This window comes from Macrobrachium nipponense, chromosome 37 (genome assembly GCF_015104395.2).
Source record: "Macrobrachium nipponense isolate FS-2020 chromosome 37, ASM1510439v2, whole genome shotgun sequence".
In the NCBI taxonomy this organism is placed as follows: domain Eukaryota; kingdom Metazoa; phylum Arthropoda; class Malacostraca; order Decapoda; family Palaemonidae; genus Macrobrachium; species Macrobrachium nipponense.
The window spans coordinates 13,686,751-13,713,483 of NC_061097.1; the positions used below are offsets into that span (position 1 = coordinate 13,686,751).

At 41.8% G+C, this 26,733-nt stretch overlaps 1 protein-coding gene across 1 annotated transcript in view; it reads right to left on the reverse strand.

Annotated features, from left to right (window-relative positions):
* The window catches only part of LOC135209027 (CDK5 regulatory subunit-associated protein 3-like), a 214,041-nt gene that overhangs the window by 51,070 nt on the left and 136,238 nt on the right, over positions 1-26,733 (reverse strand). Inside the window, exons 6-7 of the mRNA XM_064241562.1 lie at positions 16,778-16,946; positions 6,230-6,345 (exon numbers count right to left, since the gene is read on the reverse strand). Coding sequence (XP_064097632.1) covers positions 6,230-6,345; positions 16,778-16,946 — 285 coding nt within the window. The remainder of the gene's footprint in view (positions 1-6,229; positions 6,346-16,777; positions 16,947-26,733) is intronic.

Here is a 26,733-nt window from a genome sequence, read left to right on the forward strand (position 1 = left end):
GCTGAAACTGGAGAAGGTTCTAATGCTACAACAGGATTTTCTTCTACCTCGCTAATACGAGACTTACTAGAACTTCTAGACGAAGCCTTTCTCACCCTGTCTTTCTCTAACTTCCTCAAGTAGGAAGAAAGAGCCTTCCATTCACCCTCATCCAACTTCTCACACTCATTACACGGGTTAACAAAAGAACATTCTTTCCCTCTACATTTAAAGCAAACTGTGTGAGGATCTACCGTAGCTTTCGGTAGTCTCACCTTGCATTCATCCATAGAGCACACCCTAAACATAGAAGATTTCTTAACCTCTAAATCAGACATCTTGAAATCAAAGAAAAATCCAAATCAATATCCAAAAACAATCCACAAATGCGTATGCCAAGCCAACAAGATCAGGTACTTCACCGAAAGTCAGTCCAAATAAATCCACGGCAACGAGAATCGAATAAAGCTGTCAGGAGGTAACAACCACAGGTGTAGTCGTCACCGGCGACAGAAAAATTCTGGCTGGAAAGGGAGATTGGTTCTTACAGCCGCCACCCAGCGGCGGGTAAGGTAGATCACCTGACCTACCTGTCGCGTGTGCCGCGAGTTTTGAATTCTGTCGTGACGTCAGAGACGTAAAGCTAAGTATATATCTGACAGGAAAGTTCATGTACAAAAATTGTAAGAGTACTAGTCATGGTAGTAATAATGTTTGGGAATATACTTAACATTCATTTTCAATACACAATATCATTGTTATTCTGGTAGTAAATAATAGTTTAGAATGATCATAATGTACTCTGCATTGTCAGGGGTTTGTGGCACGATGAAACAAACAAAATAAAGTTTTCCTCTTAGGCTACGTGTATAGGAAAACATGAATAGAATCGGCTTTGCGGCTTCGTTTATTTTGATATTTTTAATGATACAATAACTATCATTTTGTACTACTAACCTGGATCTGTTGAGTCCAGTGTTACCAATTTTGCATTTTTAATGCTAGTTTTCATTTTCTTGAGGTAATTAGTAAGAAAATTTTCAATCAAGCATCTGGCAAGAAAACTTGCATTTGTTTTCAAATACATCTAGCATACGTATTTTGACATCAAAACTTTGTAATGTTAAGTTTAATATTTCTTTTATTCTACTATGTTTGATATATCACGTAAGAAAAAGAACAAAATCTTGCAAAACCATTTTCAGGAATTGAACAGAATAGGTTTCAAAATTATTAGGAATTATGTAACGTAATGTACAAGTACACTGTGTATGTTAGAAACATGTTTGAATTGAAAAAGAGAGCAATGGTTGAAATTGGCTGGGTGGCATTGTTGTGTATGATGTGAATTGTTTAGCACTTTATGGAGAAAAATCTAGCAAGTAATTGCCATTCCCATTTGGCAACACTGGCCTGCCCACGTTTTACGTATGTTGTTATTGAAGTCGTGTTCGCCGCGTTCTTTAAATTGTACCCATATAAACGAGTTAATTATGTGGCATCCAAAAGCCCCGAATCTTTTACTCTGATGGGAAAGAAGCCTAAACGTCAGATGAAGGTTATTACGTGTAATATATTAACATGTGTTGTGAAGAAAAGAGGCCCACATGAGTTTGCATATGTAGGCTTCTAGCTGTAATCCATATGCTAGTAGGCTACATATGTACAGTAGCACGTATACTACACATATTTTTAAGGCTAATGATGTAAAATAACTTTGAAACTATCTTGAATTTAGTTTAAGGTGATAGTTGAAGACATATTTGGTGTTTGAACTAAAGTAGGCAGTTATAAACATTGGAATAGTGGTCTTGGGTGGGTTAACTATTAAAGTAGGCAGTTTTTAGCAATTTATGAGGGGGTACCAGGATAACACGGTTATTTACTTATCACGGGGGGTTCTGGGCCCTATCCCCCGCGATTATCGAGGCCCTACTGTAGTGAGATAAGAGAATTATTATGGGGTTATCAGCGCTCAGTTATTGGCGATTTGGTTTTATGGTGCTAGTCTAGTGATGAAAATTGGTGTGATCTCTCTCTCTCTCTCTCTCTCTCTGGGTTCCCACTACTCGCGGATGTGAATGATCTTATTTGTGTATTCTGTAATTCAATGTATTTACTGTATATGTGACACTAAATATTATATATATGTATGTAATAATATTAAATCGTACGGGTACTCACTGGTGATGAATGTTGATTACAGATGATGACATATTAGTTGTGCCATCTGACAAATGACGATGAAGATAGACTGCACTGCAAAGTTGAGGAGTTGCATCTCCTCTGAGGGTGCCTCTTTACCTTCTTCAGGAGGTGCTTTGTCAGAAGTTTCGGGAGGTTGCATCAGGTACGCGTACATTTTCTCAAACATGGTATAATGGGGCTTTATGAGATCATTAGCAGTACATATTGGTAAAACTTGTGGTACTTTCTTCATTCTTAACCCATGCCTTTACAATTGTTTGTATCTGACTGACTTTCCTCATCAATTTGTATAAACCACAAAATTCTTCAAAATCCTGGTCCGTTGGTGGGATAGTGAAGAGGGCAGTGAATTCTTCAAGAATGACCTCCCAAGTATTTTACCCCATTCATACTCATTCTCAATGTAGGCGACTGCACTTCCAGTCATGCCAAAATAAGCTGCTACTTCTTCACATGACTTTTGCCCTCTCTTAACATAACAATTATGTCTACTTTCTCCTCATTTGTCATTAACTGTAAGGGTCTCTGATGCTTAGGCTCTTTACCAGAAGCCTTAGGAGAAGCAGAACATTTAAGAGGACATTTTAGTGGACAATTTCAAAGAATATTCTGTCCGCAGTAGTATTAACTGTACACGCAAAGCACGCACGAGAGAACATTGTATTGTATTGGGTCAACTGATTATAAATTGCACATACGTATATATACAATGATATTCTGCGCATAAGTATACATACAATGATATCCAAGCCAAAGGACAGGGTTACCCTCCTAATGTGTGGGAATGTGGCCAGCTTTATGATGAAACCAGGCCTCATTTACAAGCCTGCAAACCCCAGGGCACTCAAGAATAAGAGCAAGGCACTGCTGCTTGTGTTCTGGATACATAATCCCAAGGCAGGGATCACCAAAGTTCTTACAGAGTAAAGGTTCTATCAGAGCTTCATTCTTCAAGTTAGGCAGTACCTGGGCAACTTGGACATGGAGTTCTAGGGGTTGCTAATTATGGACAATGCTGATGGCCACCCTCTCGATCTTTATTACCAGACAGTCCAGCTCAAGTTCCTCCCTCCCAACACCACCTGTCTCCTTTGAAACTTAGTTACCTAAATAAATCAAGTGACTAGAAGATTTGATTGATCTATCAACAGAGGCAAAACTCTTCTGTTTGCTTGAGAGGGAATGCTACATCCAACTTCCCTGCTTAAATGGATGTGTTAGGACTGAGGTCTTATCCAAATGGACTACCATAGTCTAGATATGAGCTAGGGTCAGACGATACTAGAGTTGTAAGAGAATAGCTTTAGTTTTCCAAAGTATAAGTGAAGATTCCACTCTTCTTGGAGACCGAGTCCAGAACATCTTCTTGGTTCCTCAAGTGGGCTCCTTGATCTAGATGTGAGATGCTGACAAGAAGACCAGAACTAGGCTCAGCAGATGTCTTTGACCAGGGTACTCTTGATCCCTGTTCAATCAGAACTGGCTCACAAGACAGAACAACAGTGTTTTTAAAAAGTCAGGTGCCACACCAAAGAGGAACTTGTCCCAGAAACTAGCAGGTTAGCACTAGTAGCACTAGTAGCCTCACAGCTGGCACCAAACGGACAAGTGGACACATGGACACAGGTGAACATTCAGCTCGGACAATGGGTGCTTGGACACCTGTTTGCTCAGACACTTGGTGCACATACACCTGTCTGCTCGGTCACAGGGTGCTCAGACACCTGTCTGCTTGGACTCTGTCTGCTCGGAGTCCTCTGACACTGCTGGGCACTCAGATAAGAAGAGCACTTTGGCACCAAATACTGGTGTTCGACAACTGGAAGATCTGCCTCATCAACAGCAGACATACACCCGAAAGGCACCAGCAACACCACTTGTCTACACTGGAATCCCTGTTCACACTGGAATTTGTATCACTAGAGGTCAATGAATACCCGGACGTCTTTCTAATGGCTGTCCGGCGAGATCTGCGGACAGCAGGCTCGACTGAGAGGTAACTTTCAGGGGGCAAAACCCCTATGGACTCCTATGGACTGACAGTATGCTTTCTCCCAGGTTTAGAGGAGTCTGACAGGTGCTGAGTTAAGGAGAACCGATAGGCCCAGATAGTCCCTTCCTTCACTGCACATCCAGTAAGATGCCTTTCCATTGGCTGTCTGTCAATACTTGGGATCAGCAACAGGCTTGACTGAGGGGGCAATTACCTGTGTATAATCCCCCAACCTCTCTTGGACCTCCAGTATGCCTCCTCCCAGGTTTAGGGGAGTCTGACAGGGACCTTTGTCTATGAGCATTGGTGGGATGAGTAGCCACCTCTTCCACTGCACTACACTTCACTATTACAGTGTTAACATCTGTTAACCAAAAAATTAGCTAGGGGGTAGCGAAGAGTAGGTGGAAGGAGTAGTCTTGTTCGGTTTCTTCTTCTTTGGACGGAACTGGCACAGTCTTCTATTTTTTCAAGCATCCCCATCAGCTTTTCCATCTGACGACAAAGAGGGGCGAAAGCTGGATCCTCTAAGCAGAGGGTGACTGGTCCATAGGAGTTGGAGCCTGATGTCCCGACTGTGAAGCTGAGCACTCTGCAACTGGCTTAGAGTGCGCTGGTACTGCTGAGCGTCAAGGAGATGAATGGCGCTCCTTGTAATTGAGTGAAGTGCGCCTTGGCGCCGAAACTGGGCGCTCAAAAGATCCTACTGACTCTGTGGACTGTACCAAGGTGAATGACAGTCACAATCTGCTAGTGCATTTGCAGGGTGAATTGAATAACTACACGAAGATTGCAGGCTAAACACCACCTCTCTAGGCTTCTTGACAGAAGGTGAAATGTCAGCAGTCGAATACCTCTTACAAGGTTGTGAGGTTACATTACTACGGTGATGGCGCCTCCTGTCCGACGATGACACAGCCATGTTAGAAGAAACTAGCACAGCACTGTCCATGATACCTTTTCTGTGGTGCTCTGTTAACACCTGGGGGTGCACAACAGGTTTAACGGAGGGAGCAACTGCCCGTGGGCAAGCCCCACAAGCCTCCCTTGGAGCTCTGGTATGTCTTCTCCTCAGTGCGGGGGAGCGGGACGGGAACCTTTGTCTAGGAAAACTGGCGGGCCGGTCAGTCACCCCCTCAAACATTTAACTAACACTTCTCACTGCACTTTCACATGACACTTTATCAACAAAAGTTCTGAAGGAAGCACCTAATAACATTACAGAATTAGCTAAATACTCAAACTTTCTGTCAAAATGAGACTCAAGACTGGCAATGGTATTAGGATCAAAGGCATGAGAACCTGGCAAAGGAGTCCCTGGCAAAGATGAAGGAGGGCTAAGAATGGGTGATACAGGAGGAGCAGGAGTGGAAGGAAAAGCGCTATCCTCTACCTCTTCAGGTAAAGGAATAAGTTATCTAACTTGTCTGCAGGAGACCTATAAATTTTCCACTGAGAATCATCCCACCCTTTACACTCTGGGCATGTTAACTAACTCCTTAGAGCACTCTTGCTGTCTACACTTGATACACCTAGTATGAGTATCATAAACTAGCTTATATAACCTGGTCCTACATCCATAGGAGCAGAACCGAATTCCAGAAGAACTGGAATCTGACATAATGATGACAAATCTACTAATCCTAGCTAATAGACTAACAGCAAAAGCAAAGAGCAAGAATCACCATTCAAGATGATATACTTCACCAAATCCCTGGAAAATATCCGACCGATGCAGTACGGAGTGCATACAACTACTGATGTTGGTCAGGAGCCAGAAGAAAATGAACTGGGAGGTTCTGCTAAATTATACCTGGCTATTCAGAAAGTGGGCGGGTCCTGTTCACCCGCGCTAGTGATGGCAGCACCACCGCAAAATCTGAATTTTGGACTACCGAGGTAGGAAGCTTTCAGCCATGTAACTGTTTGGTAAGTTACTTGTGTAAAAAGGCATTTTAAAGCCTTTAACAGGCTACTACATCTATGAAAAAAATCCTCAGTGCTACAGCAACAGTGTTGCAAAATTAGATGTAAACAAACAATTATTACCTCATCTGCCGCTGTTTCAACACAGTCATCTTCTAATTCAATATCAAGTTTTGGTTCTTCAATCTGGCAGGGTGGTTCACCATATGTCCACTCATAGGTTGTTACATTACCGTGTTCTGTAAAAATTCAAGTAACAATTTAAACTGCATATTTTAATTATGTAAAAATTTAGCCAAACCAATCCCTTACACCAAATAAACACCTTAATGGGATTTTTCAGGGTACGTACATGCCTATATGGGCACCAAGCCGTTCATCTTGCATGTTTGGTGACATTTTTAAGACACTTTTAGGAAAACTACTATATAGTGTATTGTTGCAACAATACTAGGAAGTAAATTAATCAATCATCTGAGGCACACATTCAAGTAAAATGCCTGATCTCCCCACTTGTTCTAAACTATATTTATTTTGATTATGACAAACAAAATGTAATAAATAGTTTTGTTTTAAATGCTATAGTTTACAAAAAAAATGTAGGCCTACAAATTTTGAGTGCTAAAATAACTCTCTTCAGACCAAAAATTGGTGCAGGCCAAGTTACAGTATGGAGGAGTAATTTTAGTTTATATTTGACAACATCTCCAAAGGTTGTGTGAGAGAGAGAGAGAGAGAGAGAGATTGGTGGAAGAATGAATGGGAGTGGTTAGATGGCGGTCAGAAGCATGTCTGTTGTGGCACTCTGTAGGTAGTCAATGGAAGTCTGTTACGAGAGTTGTAAACTGAGGCGTCTGGTCAAGTCAGTGTTGGTTTTGGCAGCAGTTTTCCTTTGGTGTTTCGTTGTTTGGGTGTTATTTGATAGATTTTGGGGTTGTGAAGTTGTTGTGCGTGTGTCTGTCTGGTTGTGGTGAGGTTAAGAAGGTTGGTGGTGCATTTTCGGTGTCTGTTAGTGGTGGTTGGGGCAGGGTTGGTTTTGGCGGGTTGTTGTACTGCTGTAAGTCGTGTGGTGGTTGTGTTTTTTCAGGCGGTTGGTGTTCATCTGCATTTAGTCGTTGGGTTATTGAGTTTTGTGGGGTTGTGGGTCCCGGGTGGTTGATTTGTGTTTGGTTGTTGGCGGTGGTTGTGTGTTGGCTAGCCTATAGCCTATATCCAGTGGACGACAGCACAGCCTAGTCCTAGGTATCAGAAGCCAGCGGTGAGTACCTGTTTGTGTTTTTTGTTCTGTATGTAGGTATTGGGGCAATTGTCCTGCTGTGTTTTTTAGTGTTAAGTGGAAAGTGTGATTGAGGGTGGGTTTGATAGCCAGACAGGTTAAGTTTATGTGGGGAGGTTACTTGTTTTTGTGATCCCGCCACATTATTTTTTGGCGCCCGAACAGGGACTGCTGGTGTGGCAGCTGCAGGACAATTGGTCTAGGCTAGTGTGTATGAGTGGTGAGAAAGTTTGAGATGGAAGGATTGAGTGAGGTGGAGAGGCTGAAGGAGGAGTTGAGGTTGGAGAGGGAAGTAAGAGGACAATTAGAAGTGGATAATGAGAGGTTAAGGGTAGAGTGTGAGGAGCTGAAGAGCGAGTTAGAGGAAATGAGAGGAATGCTAAGGAGTGCAAAAGTGGAAATGAAAGAAGTGAAAGGAGCAGAAGAAAGAATGGTTGAGAAAATGGATGAAAAATTCTTAGGGATGATGAATGCAGTGCAGGAGATGATGAAGGGGTTCATGGGAGAGGGAGCTGTAGGGGGTAGGCCTACTGGGTCTTGTGATAGGCCAGAAGTGGTAAAGACAGTGGAAGAGCGAGGGGATGAAACTACGAGTGACGAAGGTGACTTGTTTGTGGTAGGTAAAGGGAAGAAGGGAAAGAGACAGGATAAGGATAAACCTGAGGACAAGAATAAGAAGGGGGCTGAGGAAAAGAAGACGATTAAGGGAAAGAAGGTTAGGAAGGATGACGGACAGGATGAGACTAGGACTGAATACATTGGGGAAAGGGCTGAGAGTGATTTGGATAGCGGTGAGTGGAAACAGGTGGGTAGAAAGAAGGGTAAGAAGAGCGTAATGAGGAGCATGGATGTTAGTATGGAAGTTGATTCACTGTATTCGGACGAGGTTAAGAGGGATCAGAATGGTAGTAGCGAAAGTGAGAGTGAGCGGGAAGTACGAAAGGCTGTATATATGAGAGAGATACCTAGATGTGCACAATACGAGGAATATGGTAGTAGGGACATAGGGGATTTTTTTAAGGAATATGAGAGGTATTGTGAGGCAAAGTATGGGGATAATAAGAGAGTCTGGGCAAGAGAGTTGGGTGGTTTATTGACAGGATTTTTGTTGAATATGTATGGGGTAATGATGAGTGTAGGGAATGTGCCGTATGAGAGTGTGAAAGCCAGGATTGTGGAACAGGCGAAGAGGATAAGGAGTAGTGTTAGATATAGGAGAAAACATGGTTTTGATGAGGTAAGAATGAATGTTGGTGAGTCGTTGTCGATGTATGTGTGCAGGTTGGAAACATTAGCCAGGAAAAAGTTTGGGGACAAAGGGATAAATGAGTGTAAAGAGTTAGTGAGGAAGTTGTTGGCGACTGTGCCTGAGAGTGTGTATGAGTTTGTAAATCTGAAACGTAAGGAGAAAATGCGATGGACGAATGAAAGGTTGTCGTGGAACGACATTTTGGAAATATGTAGTAGAGGATTATGAGTTGGATAGGTGTATGAAAGAGAGTAGAAGTGTTAGTATTAGGACTGAAGTGGCTGATGTTATACCAGAGTTTAAGAGCTATAGGGAGGCAGTTTTGGAAGGGCCAAGGCGAATGGCAGAGCGAGTGGTTGATAGGAGCGTTAGAGCCAGTAACGTAAGTATGGTTAGCCCTAAGAGAGATCGGAGTGCAAGCGTTGGAAGATTAGGGTCGGTTAGTCGTGAACGAGAGCAGCAATGTTACAGATGTGGAAAGCTAGGGCACAGGAAGAATGAATGTCGTTGGGCGTTGGGAGATTGCTTCGGGTGTGGGCAAACAGGGCATTTGGTGAGCGAGTGTAAGAAAGATAGGGATGTTAAGTGTTACAGGTGTGGGCAAGTAGGGCATATAGCAAGTGGATGTCGAGGTACTCGTGTGACTGAGGTTTGCGGTAATTGCGGGAAGAATGGGCATTATGCTAGGATGTGTAAGGAACAGCGGGCAAAATGTGTTGAATGTGGAATGGAAGGTCATGTGGCGAGTGTGTGTAGGCGAAAGAGGATGAGTCAGGTTGGGAGTTCGGGAAACTAGGTACAAAGGGGATTCAGTTGGGTGGGTCCTCTGGTGTGCGGTCAGTAAGAGTGATGCATGTGCGTGAAGGATTGTTGCATGAAAAAGGGTTTGGAGGAAGAGCTCATGAATGTATGAGTGTAAAAGTGAGGTGCAAAGGGTTGTGTTTGGTTGCTTTGATTGATACTGGGTGCAGTGTCAGTGTTCTTTTTAAGAATGGATGTGACAAGTTGCGGAGTGAGTGTGAAATTAGGAAATGTAAAGGGGAGGTACGAGGAATAGGAAATTTGGGTATGCCTGTGGTGGGAATGTTGCGTGAAAATGTAGAAATCGAAGGGGTAGTGATGGAGGAAGGTGACTTTTATGTGATCGAGGGAATGAGTGATAAGTATGATATGTTGTTAGGATACAGGTTCTTGAAGAAGTGTGGGATGGTGGTCCATCCGAGCAGGAATATGATTGAGTTGCATAGGAAGGGGAATGTACATGGAGAGTTGTACTTGGATGGGGATGGAGGAGTAAGCAGTAAAATATGGAAGGGAGTGCCGTTGGTTGCGAAAGAGAGTGTAAAAGTGCCGCGAGAAGTTGGAGAAGTTGTTAGTGTGAAAGTTGCGTGGCCCGATAGTCTTGGGATTGTCAAAGGTGACAAGTGTGCATATGTGGTTGAGGGTGTGGATGCGAACAAGTTGGTAAGAGCGAGTGTACAATGGGATTTTGGATATGGAGAATCCTCGGGTTTTTGTGGCCTCATTGCCGAGTGTTAGGAAAAAGCGAGTGCGGGGTATACGTGAGGGTGATTGTGTGGGGTAGTTGTATACGTTGGTGGATGTGGATAACGAAAGATATGTTAGGGTGCGGCGGGTGATGACAGGTAGCATGAAAAAAAGTGATGAGTGGAAGTATGATGAGTTGAGAGAAAGAATTGAGGTGGATGAAAATGTTGGTGATGACGAGAGGGAGCGGTTGATGCAGATGTTGTGGGATAGGCGGGGTGCGTTGAGTCGGGGTGACGAGGATTTCAGGGGATCTAAGCTTCCAGAATTCAAGATAGTTTTGAATGACGATACCCCCATATATCAGCGTCCCCGACACTTTTCTGCGCCTATTGCCCGAGAGATTGAGGAACAGCGTGAGGAACTTGAGAGAGTGGGAGTGATCGAGAGGAGTGAGAGTGCTTGGAATAGTCCCATAGTCCCAGTACGCAAGACAGATGGAAGTTTGAGGATGTGTGTGGATTACAGGAAGGTGAATGAAGTGACTGTGAAGGAGCGATTCCCGATGAATGTGGTGTCTGATTGTGTGTATAAGATGCATGGGATGAGAGTGTTCACAAAATTGGATTTGGTAAGGGGCTATTACCAGATGCCTCTTGAGGAAGGGAGCAGGCATGTTACGGCTTTTTCGAGTGGTAGCTGCCACTATCAATTCAAGAGGTTAAGTTTTGGATTGGCTAATGCGCCTGCTGCCTTCCAGAGGGCGATGAATGTAGTTTTGGCTGGTTTTGATAGAAGGAAGGTGACTGTGTTTATAGATGACGTTTTGATTGCAAGTGAGACTGTTGAGGAGAATGTGGAACTGCTTGAGAAGGTGTTGGAACGGTTGGAAGAGGTTGGAGTGAAAGTGAAGTTGGAGAAGTGTACGTGGTTGGCTGGGGAAGTGGAATTTCTTGGTCATAAGGTGAGTGCGAGTGGTGTAAGGAAGAGTGAAAAGTTTGTGGAAAAAGTAAAGGAGTTTCCACGTCCCCGGACCGTGCGGGAGTTAAAGGGTTTTTTTGGGTTTGGGTTTGATTGAGTTCGGGAGGAAGTTCGTTAGGGATTGTTCGGGTATAGGGAAGCCGTTGACTGAATGGACCGGGAAGAAAAATTGTACTAAGCTGAGGTGGGATGAGCGAATGGTGGGAGCATTTGAGAGATTGAAAGGAGGAGGCTGCTAGGGACGTCACCTTGGCTTTTCCGGACTACAGTGAGGATGCCAGTTAGCTTGAGTTGTATGCTGATGCTAGTAAGTTTAGTATGGGAGGATGCTTGGTGCAGATGCAAGAGGTGAATGGGGAGGGACAATTGAGAGTGATTGCGTATGTGAGTAAAGCTTTTAATAAAGCAGAGCTTAAGTATTCGGTGGTTGAGAAGGAGCTTGCGGCAATAAGGTTTGTGTGAAGCGTTGAAAGTGTTTTTGTATGGGGTAAAATTTGTCATAAGGACAGATCATCGGCCGTTAGTTTATATGATCAAGAAGGAAAGTGTGAATGCTAGGATTGCGAGGACAATTGAGGATTTGAGTGAGTTTGATTTTAGCTTAGAATATGTGCCGGGGAGTAAAAATGTGATTGCTGATACGATGTCTAGGATGCATGGTAAGGACAGTGGTGTTGTGAAAAGTGACTGGGATCCGAATATGGTACCTGAGGGGTTGGTTGTAAAAGAGAGGTTTGAAGGGAATGACAGAATGTGTGAATGTTTGTTTTCAGCATTGAAAAACTTGGAAGGTAAGGGTCTGGTTGAAGAGGTACCCGGTAGTGTGAATGAGTTGCGAGTGAAGTTGATGAGTGATGTGCAGAAGGAAGTGGCATGTGCGGAGGAACAAGGTGGGCAAGGAGAAGTGTTGTATGAATTGTTGTCAGCAGTAGCTGAGTTGTTTGGAATAAAAGTGTTGTTGTATTTTGGATGGGACAGACCGGTTGAATATCGAGGAACGGGTGAGTACTGGTAATGAACGTGGGGTTTTGATGATTCAGTGCGGGGAACGTGGTTGTAATTGGTTGGTTACAAAAAGGGACTGTGAAGGGGATCTGAGTCAGAATTGTGGAAATGGGGAGTTAGCTGAGGATGAATGTGATGAGGAGGATTGTGATGAGGAGGATTGTGATGTGGATAACCAGGTGGACGTGGTAGTGAATGTGTGTATGCATGGGACTCGAGGGAAAATGGTGACGTTTGTCCAAGTAAATGATAGTGAGTATTGTAGTTTGGTTGACACGGGCACAAGTTTCCTTGGTGAGTGGGTCAGTGGTGAGTGAACTTGAGAGATGTGATTGGGAAGTGAAAAGGCAGTCTACAAGTGTGAGAATACATGGGTTAGGACAAGGAAGTGTTTTAGTATGGGAAGAGGTACGGTTAAAGGTTAGGTTGGGAGATCTTGAGGTAATGCATAACTTTATAGTTATAGGAGAAAATGATATGCCATCTTGTTTTTTAATAGGGATAGATTTTTTGAGGATCCACGATATAGACGTAGATGTAGGAAATGGAATTCTTAGAAAGGGGGGCAGGCAAGTAGCTAGGATTCAAGATGGTAATGTGTTTGTAGCAAACTTTGTGGGTATGATTGATATTGCTAGGAGTGAGAATGATCTGTTGAATGAGGAAGAGATTGAGGAAATGCAAAATGAGTGCCTGGAGATAAGTGTGTTGCGACAATGTGTTTTGGGAGGAGTGCGTGTGGAAGACTGGCCATGTGAGTTGGATGTATATAAGAGGGTTGCTAAACGTTTTGTGGTGTGCAAAAACATAGTGTACTTTTTGCATCAGGAAGGGGTGTATGACAAGGAAGTGTATGTGCCAGTGTTTTCTGTTGAGTCAGCTGTGAGTATGTGTTTGTTGGTGCATGATCGGTTTGGGCATATGGGAAAAAATAAGTTGTGGGAATGCATGAGAGAGAGATTGTATGCTCCTGGGTTGAGTAAGATTTGTGTGGATGTGGCTGTCACGTGTGAAGACTGTCAGAGGGGAAAGTATCAGTGTGTGCATGCAAGTCCACCTGTGTTGCGATTGCAGATGAAAGAGCCGTTTGAAATGCTTGTGATTGATTGTGTTTCTTTGCCCAGGACTGCGAGAGGACACGTGGGGATGATTGTGATGGTGGATCACATGAGTAAATTTGCTTATGTGGTTCCCATCAAAGATAAGAGGAGTGAAACTCTTGCACGAATGGTGGGTCAAGTGATGTTGCCCATGTGTGTGTGTAAGCCGGCAAAAATGTTGAGTGATAATGGACCGAGTTTGTGGGATGGGAATTTGAAGAAATGTTGAAGGAATAGGGGTGGGGTATTGTGCATGTGTATTCTACTCCGTATATGCCCAGTGCGAATGGGTTGGCTGAAAGGACTGTTAGGACGATGACTGAGATTTTGCGAATGATGAGTAAGAGCGACAAGGATTGGGATATGTATGTAGGACGTGCAGTTTGGGTATATAACGCACACTGCAGAAGAGTATAGGTATGTCTCCTTGTATGTGTTGAATTTTGAAAGGATTGTCAGACCGCGGTTGGGTCTGTCAGAAGGTGATCGGGATTTGTGGAAGAAAGCGAGTGAAAGGTTTGAGAGTTTTAAGATTGGGGATAAGGGTGTTGAAAGAGGTGGTTGAGATGGGAAGAATGAATGTGAATAAAGTAAGGGAGAAATTTGAAGGGCCTTTTGAGATTTTGAAAGTGGGACCGAGTGGATTGAGTTATGTTTTGGGGAAATTGCGAGTAGGTGGGGGACTGGATGAGGTTAGGGCACACCATAACCAGCTCCGTAAGTGGAGGGAAGTACCACACTATGTTCGGGAGAATGCGATGAGTGAGTGGTTGAGGGTGAATAAGTATGAGCCGACTGTTGGTGAACAAATTGGTCTGGGAGATCGACAGTTGGTGTTGGTTGAGTATGGAAGAAAACAGAAGAGTGTGGAGAGAGGAAGTGGAAGGGAAAAGCGTGAACGGCATGGTAAAGGGGTTGGTGGTAGGGTGCAAACGGTTGATAAAGCGTGTGCTACGGATGACTTTGGGGGAATGAATGATACTTGTAGTGTATGTGGGTTTGAGTTGACAGGGACAAGTAAGACTTCAGTGAGAAGGAAACTGAATAGTGAGGAGGTGGTTGATAGGATGGATAAGTCTTTGCAGGAGTTTGACAGAAGTATGGATGAACTGAGTGGTTTGGTGGCCGAAATAGGGGAGATGTTGGAACCAGAGTTGGAAGACATCGGTGAAGTAGTGAATGGAATTTGGGAGGATGGTAGTGAGGGAGATAATGGGGGTTTGAAAGAAAGTGGTTTGGAAGAAGTGAATGGCGATATAACTGAAAGAGTGTATGATGGTCCTCAAACAAGATCCAGGGGACCTGCATCTGAGCATCCTTGGGTGTTGCGAAAGGCAATTTAGTGTGGATCTTGTGAGTGTAAGGAGATGTTGTCAAATGTAATGGGGGAGGTAATATGGAGGAGTAATTTTAGTTTATATTTGACAACATCTCCAAAGGTTGTGTGAGAGAGAGAGAGAGAGAGAGAGAGATTGGTGGAAGAATGAATGGGAGTGGTTAGATGGCGGTCGGAAGCATGTCTGTTGTGGCACTCTGTAGGTAGTCAATGGAAGTCTGTTACGAGAGTTGTAAACAGAGAGGCGTCTGGTCAAGTCAGTGTTGGTTTTGGCAGCAGTTTTCCTTTGGTGTTTCGTTGTTTGGGTGTTATTTGATAGATTTTGGGGTTGTGAAGTTGTTGTGCGTGTGTCTGTCTGGTTGTGGTGAGGTTAAGAAGGTTGGTGGTGCATTTTTGGTGTCTGTTAGTGGTGGTTGGGGCAGGGTTGGTTTTGGCGGGTTGTTGTACTGCTGTAAGTCGTGTGGTGGTTGTGTTTTTTCAGGCGGTTGGTGTTCATCTGCATTTAGTCGTTGGGTTATTGAGTTTTGTGGGGTTGTGGGTCCCGGGTGGTTGATTTGTGTTTGGTTGTTGGCGGTGGTTGTGTGTTGGCTAGCCTATAGCCTATATCCAGTGGACGACAGCACAGCCTAGTCCTAGGTATCAGAAGCCAGCGGTGAGTACCTGTTTGTGTTTTTTGTTCTGTATGTAGGTATTGGGGCAATTGTCCTGCTGTGTTTTTTAGTGTTAAGTGGAAAGTGTGATTGAGGGTGGGTTTGATAGCCAGACAGGTTAAGTTTATGTGGGGAGGTTACTTGTTTTTGTGATCCCGCCACAACAGGTAAAAATGAACATCACAATTCTTAAAAAGAAAAATAAAAGAACTATTATAAATTTAATTTACTTTACATGGAATGTTATTTAGCACAGCTACCAGGATGTGCATTGCCTACTTGGTATCCATTAGCGAGTGACTCATTTGTTGTTTCATATTAAGCCAGCCTTGTGCAGGAATGGGCTTTATCTCTTGGGCAACCCGTACTGAGCGATAGAACAGTTAGTTTATAATCATGGCACATTGTGCTTCTGCACTGCCTGGCCAACAGTTGCCAAATGCCACTTGCTGAATCCAGCCATATGTCATTTGTCTGAAACATTAAAGGAACTGATGCAATATTTTGTATCCCAATGACCACAGTTGATGCAAGTTGCCTCTCTCCAGTTCCAATTTTTGTGTAATCATTTGGTCCAAAAAATGCACATCTGGAGTTTCCATGGCATTTTCATTGATGTGTATCCATATTTACTCCAATTTTTGCATTGTGAGGTCTTAATACTCTATTTTGAGACCTAAAATTTTAATATCCAAGGGACGATCTTGACATTCAAATATTATTTTAGGTACTTCTAAAGAGGCTCATTTATTTTTCCTATTTAGAATCAGATTCCACAATCTTGCACATCATTGCAACTTTTCTACAAGTCTAATAAAACAGCAACAGAAACATTATGAAAATGTAAAACAGTAAAACATGCAGTAAAGTGATGGAACAGTATAAGGGTCAATGATGATGAAACCATTGGACAGTCAAGAGGAGTGTGAAACAATTCAAGATCAGCCAGACCACCCCTGAGAAAGGGACAGTGAAACACAGCATAAGAAGAAGAAACCTCCTCCCCTATGGAGATAAAATACTGAAATGTAGAAGGTATGGAAACTTTCATGTGAGATCTCTTGCATTGGGCAAGCGTATAGAATGTTAGGGGTGTTTAGGCAGTTCAAAGTAAGTGTATCAGGCTAGGATTAGGCAAGGATATTCAGTGTCTGGTCTTTCTTACAGAAAGTCCTTCTTCCCAATGCTGTATCATGAAATTTATTGAACTTCTAACAGCACTAATGCTTGCTTGAATGTGCAAGATTCTATACAGCTACTCATTTACCTGCAAGTCTGTTTTCTCTGATTAGCAGCTGAGAAAGATATTTGTTCCATATTATTTCTCACCATGAAAAAATGTATAGGAACTGGAAAATTGCTATTTCCAATTGTGTTTTTATTTTATATGGTTGTAACACAGGTGTTTTAATATCTGTAACACATTAACCTTGTGTAAGAATGATACTGTATTTTTAAGATTAGAAATTTCAATTTATCGTCCACAACGCCATGCAAGATTTGTATGAAAAGAATCCCAACAGCTCAAAAAATGAATACGCAGTAGTGCATTATATATACAAAATTACATTTACATTAAAACTTACCTATAATATATTTTAGTAAGGGAACACATTCACTTTTATTGTTCTTAACAACAAAAGAGACAAAATCTGCATACAGAGCACGGGCACTTGAAAGAGTCTTGGCACTATCAGCAATGCTGTCCAGTTCACTTGGGAGAGTTTTAAGTAGATCAACTAACTCATGCTTGATCTGTTGAAGAAAAATAGATAATGTAACCTATATTCAATATAAAACAAAGTACCTAAAATTTTAGAATTGCTACAGCATTAAAATGATCAAATCTACAGGGATTTCTAGCAAAAATTAAACGTCCTATCACTTAAGAATTGACTTTCTTATTAATAAAACTCAAAATTAATCAAGAAATATATGTTCACAGATATGTCACCTGTCAACCATGGAGAGCATTACACTGAGAATCCAAAAAATATTTGTTTACCACACAAATTCTGTCATTGTTCCAGGTAGTCAGTAAGCTTACATAAATTTTTGAACAATGTGGTATATATCAGGCAATATCTCTACACTGCTTTAAACCCTTCTTTTCCCTGGGCAAGTGCCAAAAAATATTTCTGTATAATGTTTCTCACATGAAAAGTTAAAGCTTCAAGTCAAAACTACTTCAAATACATTTTCTTCTAAACTTTTTAACTAAATACACATTCTGAGAGTATCTACATTCAAAGTTTTTAAACAAATCCATTAATCATGAACAGCCTTAATTGTATGAAATGGATGCTGCCATATAAAATGTTAAATAATGCAAAAAAAATCCAATGTCACATATCAAGCATACTCCACAAGATCCATGAAACCATGTAATTCATTCTTCTGTGCTATCCTTAATCATAAATACTTTTACATCTCTGCTTGGGGTTACAGGCACAAAATAAGCTTTCTACTCTTCTTTGTCCTGTGTTATTTCTGCCTGAATTCCACCATGTCTAGGTTTACATCCATTCCCTTCACAATTTTATGAATATCAGAGAGCTCATGAAAATATCTGAACTTCAAGCAAGATCCTCTCAATATAGCTCTGAAAAACAACCTGTCAAATCTATTAAATGATGGCTTATGTAAAGAAACAAGAGAATGAGGACAAAAGGACTCTTTGTTTTGGAGATGAGACTCATGGTACCACACAAGAGGATGGAGGACAAGAATGGGAAAGTAGCCAAACAGAAAAACATCCCAACTAATTTACTATTTTGGCTATAAACCCTGAAGAAAATGAGAATCCAACCAAAGACTAGAGACTCAATATGATACTTTTCCAAAAAGAGCATCGAGTTACTGACACACTAAGAGGAGGCTAAAGCAATCAAGAATGCAGTCATAAGTCAAAACTAAAAGGAAAGCATCTGACAGGGCTCATAAGGAAAAGTAGGAACGTGCAGCAGCAGTAAAACCCCAATTTGGATTTTTTAAAAACTTAAAAATGGATCTAGTTATGCCATTCTGGATGAGGGTGAAATTAGTAGGAGTGACAATGCTTTGCAAGAAACTTCCATAGACCATTCCAGTTATAACCAAAATTTCCCCAGAACCCGTCCAAGCAGTCTCAGTGGAGGAAAGATGTACTCTATACCATCCATAGGCAGGAGCATGGCACCCACTGCCCGAGCTACTGGAAAAAAGCACTATAGAAGTCTGGCATTCAACAATGCAGTGAACTGCTCCATCATGAGGACCTCACAACTAGCCACAGAACCTTGGTAAAATCTGTGTGAAGACAACTCAATAAAACAAGGAATTTAATAAGGCCTGCTGAGGGCATCTACCGTGAGACTGCGGATCTCTGGGACAAGGAGGCATGATGATGATATCCAGAGGGGCTAGGGGTGTACCATTAGGTGGAACTGGCAGAAGATGCAGAAGTAATTGGTGAAGCATTAGTCTTGGTGTGAAAATGAGACAAATCACTCAAGTAGGTGACTAAACCATGGGTTGTACAGCTCATAGTTACAGGCAGCAAGCAAGTAACCAGTTGAAAGACAACAAGACACTAAAGGACAACTAGAGGAGGAAGATGGACAATCATAAGAGGTAGATGAACAACTAGTGAAAGCAGAGATAACTTGACATGTGACAAGAATCCTTGACAGGAGATTGAGGGCATGAATACGGTTGTGAAGAGAGAGAGAGAAAAAAAATTTTTGTTTTTGTTTTTTCAGGAAAAAACTTTTTTTGTGTATGTGTTTTTTTTTACTTAATTTTGGTTTTTCCCTTCCATCTAATTTCTCCATTTTTAAGACTTTACTTATAGTTATTACAGACTTATGATGTCATTTAAGACTCACACCTTCTGTCTAGATTAGAGGAATGATCAAAATATGGATATTTTTTGCTATTTATTTTAAAGGGGAACTTCTGTTTAATAGCCATTAAATTTTGTTGAATAGAACTTGTAATAAGCTAAAAAATGAGCCATTGCTCAAATCTCTACGTAATCCCATTATTTTACAATTTAATTTTAAAGTAGCGTCGAGGTACTTCAATGGAGAGCACCATTTATCCATGATTCGACTATGTTGCCATCTGCCGGATTAGTGCAGATGACGTAATGGAGCAGTCGCTTCACAATAACAAGAGCAGCGAAGTGCACATATTGTAGAGTATTCGTCCTCAGTATTGTCCTCTGTTTTAGGTCAATTGTCATCCAAATAGCGTCAATAATGCCAACTTGTATGGCGTTTGGTTGTGCCAATACTTCTGGCAAGTGTCCAAAAGGCTTATCATTCCACAGGATTCCGTCAAATAGAGAAATCAAGCCGCTGGCTGATGGCTCTTGAAGGGAGGATATCAACATCAAAACCTTTCAACCTACGATGCAAACCGTTGTCTGTTCAGACCATTTCTTGCCAACAAATTTAAAAGACGACATTAGGAGCAGGTTATTAGGTATGGCAAGGAAATTTACATAATATGTTATGGAAACTTAATTTCCCTCTGAAGAGACCACAGTACCGACGAAGATAGGGCTGCTATCTACTGCTATCTATAACTATGGTGCCTCCACTTATATGCATTTGAATTTAAATTTATTCTTGTCAATCACCATGTGAGTGGTGTGATGGGGTGAACGGCCACACAAAATGGCAGCGCCCATGGTGCAATAGAATATTGGTTGTCAAAAATAAGAAAATGCCCCTTTCAAAAAATTTTTTTCACCAGCGCTACTTAAATAGAATACTACATATGGAACAGCTAAAATGCAACCAGAAGTTCCCCTTTAATAAGATTTTTCTGTCTGATACTCAACACGGGTGTACCATACATACTTTTAAGGAACTGTTGCCAACCATACAGTTTTCATACCTCTGAATCTGATACATGTAAGATACAAGTTTCAGTTGAAGATGTTTGATATTGAACACACATGTCTTGTATCATACCGTTTCATACATACTTTTAAGGAACTCTTGCCAATCATACAGTTTTCATACCTCTCTTCCTGTTCAAATGCATTGTCAAAATAATTGACCCAAGTAAAACTTGTTTGATAACTGAAAATTTCAGTGTTCAAATGTGGCATATTGAAATTCTAATGATATAAATGTATTTATGTACCATAATCTGAAGTGGATAATGGTTGAGATACCCCCAGTTTTCCTTACCTTCCCTTTTTATTTTTCACACCAATATATTTTTCTTTCCAGTGTTAAATTGCCTTATTACCTAAGCTCTATGCATAGAATAAGCAAAGTTAGCCATTTTTTTGTAGTTCAGGAATAAAAATGGCCTGTTTTTTCACGGAAAAACCTTTTTATTTGTGATGAAATAAACAAGATGCAACCCTAGGCATGAGTTATGGCAGTTCTTGAGAGGGGAGAAAAGAATTCTTCTTGGAATCCTGTCAGACCTTCAGGATATGCTGAAGCTTCATGATACAACTCAAGAAACTCTTTGGTCTTACAGAAGTAACTGGTAGAGAAAAATCTTGTACTGAAGGTTAGGGAGGTACTGTGAAAATAAAGCAACACAACAGTAAGTCCAAGATATTGGAGAAAGCACTAACAAAGCTCAATAAGGCCTTGGCTTGGCAAGTAGTGTTGACATACATATTGTCAAGATAGCCAAGTCAGACTTGGACACCACTATGAATAAAAGCTACAGAGGTGGTTGTGGGTGTTCTGGCAAGAGTTATGGCAGCCAGATACACAGGAGCAAAAGAGTTTACAGGTACAGAAGGGTACACTGAGGTCAAGAATAGTGCAATAGTCAAGGGACTGGAAACCTGACGTGCAGGCAAGTGACCAAATACGTATATGAACTTAGTACAGAAGTGTTGAGTACAAAAAGCTGTAAACTCCACAAGTCCTAAAACACAAGCAAACAGCATGTACAGCAGGGTTCTTTCTCTAAGGACCAAATAAATGCACTACAGGATTTGCCTTCCTTATACAAATTTCCTAGGCAACATTATTATGCATTTGTTAAATTATGATAAAAGCAACACAAGGGTTAAAAGTTATGCCAATAGCCCATTACACTTGGCAAGAGAAAAACACCAAACTAGAAATGTGTGAGTATAAAATTAACAACTTGATGAATGAAAGTAACTTAAGGATGCTAACTTACTGAAAGTTGAATGGCAACTCCAGGTTAAGACTACAAGGTAACAAAAAGCAAATAGTTCAAAAAATTCCAGGCATCCCATAATAAAAATGAGAATATGAAATTAAAATGCAATGACACTAATAGTTCAATGATAGCACAGAACAAAACACAATATGAAATGCTTGGTGGTCCTGGGACAACCAGCAGCACATTTTGACAAGGGTAAAACAGAAAACTTAATAGCATGGCCTCATGGACCCAATGGAATTGGCTAGGCAACAGCAATTGGATCTTTCCACAGCTGGATGTATTCCATGCAGTTAAGACTATTTATGATTAGTAATAGATTTGTGGTGAGCCTACTAACATCACAGTATTTTGAACCAGGAATCTTGAATGGTATTCCCCAGTTGCACAAATCCTCGTATATGATATGCTATAGGTTTTCAATACAGCTGGGACCTGAGCTAATGCTAGATAAATCTTTGAAGAAATTAACCTAGCAATCATCTATACACAATTACCTCAAAACTTACAAAAGAACTAAAAATATATGAACCAATACATTTCCAAATTAGGAGTAAGAAAAGCCAGTTTGCCAAACCTCTGTCAGGAACAATTTACATTGTTTATGGGCACTGAGCCTCAAATTGCATTTTCTTATCTATCAATTCTGATCTGAGTACAGATATACCCATGTATTTTCAGCTAAGAAATTTAGTCAATCCAATGATTACAAGGCACAGTTATTACCCATCCCTGTTATTCTGACCATTCAACTTTCAAGTTTTTTTTCAGTAAATATCACAAGGAGCCTTTCACTTCTCTTAACATTTCAGTTGATTTCAATCTGTATTAGAGAAATCATGTACTTCAAACTGTTCAAACTTATCTAACAACTAGGTGGTTTTATGTGATAAATTCTTTTCTTCATACATATTAGTATTAAAGTTACTTCACATTGATCAATTAAACTGACCTTACCTTTCATCTCTTCCTTCTTATGTCAATGCTCTACATTGGAAGAGGATTCTCTGAAAATCCTTCCTCAGGAAAATACTTAATAGACATGAAGAATGCATGCATGCACACCAATAAGGTTCATAATTCCCTTTGCTTGTAGTCTTGCCTGCTTCACAACAAAGAACTTGACTATCAAAATATCTTACTTCATGTCACAAAATTCCATGAGAGTGCTGAAAAAACTAAATGTGTGCTGCACTTGTCACATAAAAGGGATTTTGACGTAAGGAAAAATCTATTTCTGGGCGATTGGCTCGTGTCGCCAGCGAAATATCCTTTAATCTATTATTTCTAGGGTAAATGTACTAACACATACCAGAGAATAAATAAAATAAAGAAAAAGGTCAGTATAACTGACTCGCTCACCCTCCAAGAGGGTGTCGGTATGAACACTAGGCGAGTGAGACCACTACCACGAGCCAAATACCAATAGAAATCTCCCACAACAAAAACCCTCCATGAGGAGAGCCGACCCACAGAGTGAGCAGCTCGTACTACTACTACTCCATCCCATGCTGCCGACTGCTGCGCCTCTGGTGGCCATCCTGAAGTTTAGCAGACAATCTTGGGCGAAGGGATGGGTAGGGTGGGGATTTCGCTGGCGACACGAGCCAATCGCCCAGAAAATAGATTTTTCCTTACGTCAAAATCCCTTTTCTGGGCTCAGCTCGTGTCGCTGCGCGAAATCGTACCAGAGAAATAGCACAAGATTGTAAACAAAAGTAATAAAATAAATCAGAATAGGTCTCAAATAAAAAATAAAGTAAATATAAAAAAGACTATAATTGCTAAAAAGATACAAATACACAGTGATACAAAATAGAAATATGCTTAAATTACCCTTAATTCTAAACATGTTTCTTATCATAAGGTAATTTACATATGTACAGAGGTAAATGGCTTACATGTAACAAAATGGTATCTGTGTAAAGGCATGTATCAAAAATATAATAGCAATTAGAGTAGTCAAATGAACAAATTAAACAACAATGATAATATATAAGGAATGCATATGACTTAATATACAAAACCCGTAACCATTATAAATGAGATGTATCCCCTAGCATAAAAATAAGGGGTAACATCCATGAGATCAAAATCCATAATCATCTGTGAGTGTCCCTAGCAAAAACTAAGGGGCACCCACTACATCATCATAAAAGCAGCTAAGACACCAGGTGAATGTAAATGAACACGGTAGGAATAGACGAACTGTTGGGTGAAGCAGGTAGAAAGGAGGACTGAATCTTCTACTACAAATTCAACTAGAATCAGGGGAAACTATGTTTCCCGCTGCTACTGCTGAAAATTTCAGAGCTTCCAAGGACTTAAGGTAATGGCGTTTGAACACTGTCGGCGATTTCCATCCGGTATACTTTTTTCAACTCATCGAAGTTCATGTGTTGGAAATAATTAATTGAGGTGGCTACTGCCCTAACATCATGTGCTTTCGGGAAAGAGTCAGGATTGGCTTGCTTAATAAAGTACAGGATTTGCTGCCGGGTGATGCCTTTAATGGATAAAGTACCACCTTTTCCCTCTTAAAGAGGGGACCCGATAAGGATGAGGAGGTCCTGGACAGAAAGGCTCGTAAGGTTGTAACTGGGCAAAGAGATACATCTTGTGGAAGGGGTAGTACCTTCCAAGGTTCCCACCTCATCAAAGGATCTTCATTCTTTGCTAAAAAGCTACGTTCCGGAGAAAGTAGTACTTCCCCTGTGGGAAGGAATTGAATATGATCCGGATCTCTGGATAAAGCCGACAGTTCTGAAATTCTTGCTCCTGAAGCTAAGCTTAATAAAAACAGGGTTTTCCTTAAGAGCATTATAAACGAGCATGTGTCATTATCGGTTTCTGAAGCCAGTTTTAGAACATCGTTTAAGAACCATGAAACTGACGTAGGCCTTACAGAAGGTCTAAGTCTAGCACATGCCTTAGGAATAGACGAGAAGTAGGAATCCGTCAAGTCTATGTTGAACCCAAATTGAAATATCTTTTTCAAGGCTGACTTGTTTGTCGTAATCGTGCTAGCTGCTAAGCTTTTTCAAATAAGGATCTGAAAAAGGATATAGCTGAATTAACTGTCATGATTCTAATATCAGATTCTCTCAGGAAGATTGCTAACTTTTTGACAGCAGCATCGTACTGTCTCAAAGTTGAATCCCTTTTATCGGATTCCAAGAAGAGAATATTCTGAGGGTCAATATTCGCATCTCTTTTTGCCGCAAACTTCATGAAATCCATAAAGTTAGGGTTTTGAGAATCCCTGAGGAAGCGAACACAGTCTTCGTTTGTACTGACTGGGAGAGCTTGGGATTGGGGATCCGAAGAGGACGAAGGCCCAGCTCCAGAATTAGGGGATACCAATTGCTCTTCGGCCAGTCTGGGGCTACTAGAGCCACTTGACCCTTGAACGTCCTGAGTTTGTTTAAAACTTTCATAAGAAGATTCACTGGGGGAAAGACATAAATCTTCTTCCAGTTGTTCCAGTCTAGAGCCAGGGCGTCCGTGGCATAGGCCAGAGGGTCCAGGTTGGGGGCTACATAACAGGGAAGTTTGTGATTCGCTTGAGATGCGAAGAGATCCACCTGTAGCCCTGGGACTCTTTGAAGGATCCATTGGAACGAACTGTTGTCCAGTGACCATTCCGACTCTAGGGGCACTGATCGGGATAACGCTCTGCTATGACGTTTCTCACTCCAGCTATGTGAGTGGAGGAGAGATGCCAACTGAACTTGTCTGCCAGGGAGAAGATGGCTACCATCACATGATTTAGATGACGTGACTTGGAGCCTCCTCTGTTTTATACAATGTACTACCACTGCGCTGTCCAGAACTAGCTTTATGTGGGAGTTACTTTGGTGGGCGCAACCTTTTTAGAGTCAAGAACACTGCCATTGCCTCCAGTACGTTTATATGGAACTGACTGAACTGAGGTGACCAAGTTCCTTGAACCTTTTGGACCTGTGAATACCCTCCCCAACCGCTTAAGGACGCGTCTGTGTGGATGGTAATCCCTGGTGGAGGGAACTGAAGGGGTACTGACACTGACAAATTCTTGACTTTCGCCCATGGCCGAAGACGATTCTTTAGAATCAGAGGGACTGAGGATAGTTTGTCCCTGGCCCTGACATTTGCTCGTGAGCGCCAGATTCTGGTTAGGTCTTTCAGTTTGGCTTTCATTAAGACGTTCGTCACTGATGCAAACTGGAGAGAACCCAGGATCCTCTCCTGAGCTCTCCTTGACGCCAGTTTGTGACTTAGAAATTGCTTGACTGACTTCGCTATTTCTTTCCTTTTGGTTGATGGAATCGACAGAGTATGGAGGATAGATTCCATTGAATGCCCAGCCACTGAAAGTCTGACTCTGGAGTGAGTCTTGACTTGGTCCTGTTTATCTTGAAGCCTAGATATTCCAGGAACTGAATCACTTTCAGTGTAGCTCTGTTGCATTCCTCGACTGTTGAAGCCCAGATCAACCAATCGTCGAGATACGCTACTACCATAATCCCTTGTGATCTGAGTTGTTGCACTACCGCTTCCGCTAGTTTCGTGAACACCCTGGGTGCCACGTTGAGTCCGAAGGGAACTACCTTGAAGGAGAATGCCTGGTCTCCTATCTTGAAACCCAGATACGGACGGAAGTGTCTTGCAATAGGGATATGATAGTAGGCGTCTGTAAGATCGATAGAGGTGGTGACGGCCCCACGGGGAAGTAAGGTCCGCACCTGTGAGATCGTGAGCATCTTGAACTTGTCGCAGCGGATGGCTAAGTTTAAGCGGGACAAGTCTAAGATTACCCTTCTTTTTTGTGAGCCTTTCTTTGGCACGCTGAACAAGCGACCTTGAAATTTTAATCTCTTGACTCTCGCTATAGCTCCTTTCTGAAGGAGGTCCTCTGCGTACTCTGTCAATTCTTTGGAAGGAAGTTGACGGAAAGGTCTGGATGGAGGTGGGTTCGTCAACCAGCTCCAACCCAGGCCTTTTGACACTATGCTCTGAGCCCATTCGCTGAAGTTCCACCGGTGGCGAAAGTGAAACAGCCTCCCTCCTACCTGAAGTTCTTCATTGGTTCTGGTAACCGCCTCGGCCTCCTCTGAAGTGCTTTCCCCTGTTAAAGGGGCCTCCCGATCCTCTCCCACGAAAGGAACGCTTACCTCTGCCTCCCTTACCCGAGCGGTCATACTTCTGTGAAGCTTGACTCTCGAAGGCTGATTGTAAGCTGGAGAGATGGCGTAAGAGGTGGAGGGCTGAGGCTGAGGGGATATCACATAAATTGGCTGTGATTGAGCCTTAGAGGTGGAAGGTTGGGCTGTTTGCACTAAGGGCACCGCTGGAACTTGCTGAGGAAAGCGTGGCTGCTTTTTCTGGTAAGGATGGAAACGCCTAGGTT